General features: G+C 38.7%; 1 protein-coding gene across 2 annotated transcripts in view; it reads left to right on the top strand.

The window, feature by feature from the left end:
* Positions 1–1,536, top strand: part of LOC117106218 (monocarboxylate transporter 13-like) — a 14,673-nt gene that overhangs the window by 9,537 nt on the left and 3,600 nt on the right. For both annotated transcript variants that reach the window (XM_033247567.1, XM_033247566.1), the window contains one exon: positions 42–338. In XM_033247567.1, coding sequence (XP_033103458.1) covers positions 42–338 — 297 coding nt within the window. The remainder of the gene's footprint in view (positions 1–41; positions 339–1,536) is intronic.

Below are 1,536 nucleotides of genomic sequence, written 5' to 3'. Positions count from 1 at the left end.
ATAATATACTTATTCTTTCATTTTTTCTGCTATACTTGTAGGTTGGGTACAATCTATAGCATTATGCTTTTCCCAGGTCATTTCGATTCCTGCTCAACTTCTCATACCTCGTGCTGGATTTTTCAAGGTTATCGTATCTGGGACATTTATGTGTGCTACTGGCTTACTTATGTCTTCGTTCGTACCATCCTTTACCTACTTCTACCTCACGTACGGCTTTTGCTTTGGCATAGCAGCCGGAATGGCAACTAAGCCGACAACGCATCTTGTTTTAGAATGGGTGCCGATTCAGTATCGAATGAGAGGAACGGCCATATGCACATGTGGCGGAAGTTTCGGTAAGTGTATTTGCATTACGGTATTTTAGGCCTAAGTGTTTTAGTCGTGGAATTTAGTATTCTCAGAGTACAAGATGGAGCTTTAAAATGATTAACATTTATAGCTACATATGAGTAGACAATGGGTCAAGACGACAACATACATCATTAAGGTATCTGCCTAGCACTGTAAACAGAATAATAAACACAAAAACACATAAACACATTATTGTGAACGAGCAGTTGCAGGTTGGAATTTTACTATGCTTCATACGATTATAACATTCCAGCACTGTTATTATTTTGGTGCAAGGATGGTTAACATCAATACCATCCAGTTAACCTCTCCTCCTAGGTGGTGCACCCTGGGCAAAGGAGAGTACCGGTAACGCCTCTCTGGCAAACGAGGAAATGGCTAAAGGAAGGAAAACCCCGGAAATAAACCACGATGGGTAGGCTAATCCCATGCTCATTCGTTAAATCGGATACCAGAAAAAACAAAAACAAAAAACAAAAACAAAAACTTACATGACTTTGGAGATGAAAGCAACTACCCTCGATGTTGTGGCAGTAATGAAGCAAGATTGTGAAAGCCGCGAGGAAACTATGTTGCCGAACCTTTTGTCGCCCAGGACAAAATCCTTTATAGGAAAGTCGAAGTACGGTGTACTATGTACGAAGCTGGTAAGGCAGCAATTATTGCAAAAGAGATGAGAAACTACAATATTTGTTTGCTTTGAATTAAGTGAAAGAAAGCGAACATATTTTATTCTGTGGACACACATCCAAGAATACACATAATACTGAAGGGGAGCGCTTATGTTACCCAAGGAAGCAAAGAAAGCATTCATTATCTTTCTGAACCAGTAAGCTCAAGGATAAACTGCAAATTTTAAAACAAGTCACAGACGGATCCTAATAAAAACGATGAAAAAATATTAATGATAAAAAATTCTATAACCAACTACAGAGCATTTTGAAAAAAAAGTAAATAAAAAATCACAGTGTTAATGGGCGACATGAATGCCAAGCTGGGAGGTGACAACAAAACTTGTGAAAGGCAATAGGTGCCGTGAATGAAAATGGAGAACGCTTTACTAAATTTATGTAATGAGAATGACATTGTAATAGGGGAATCACTATTTCTGCTTAAGAAGGTGCACAAAGTGACATGGGTCTCACCAGCCCATACCAAACCAAACCAGATAGATCATATTAC

This window comes from Anneissia japonica, unplaced genomic scaffold (assembly GCF_011630105.1).
Source record: "Anneissia japonica isolate Jap-2015-1 unplaced genomic scaffold, ASM1163010v1 scaffold827_len218306_cov157, whole genome shotgun sequence".
NCBI classification, from domain to species: Eukaryota; Metazoa; Echinodermata; class Crinoidea; order Comatulida; family Comatulidae; genus Anneissia; species Anneissia japonica.
The sequence above is the reverse complement of the archived record's forward strand: the minus strand, read 5'-3'. Positions and strand labels throughout refer to the sequence as shown.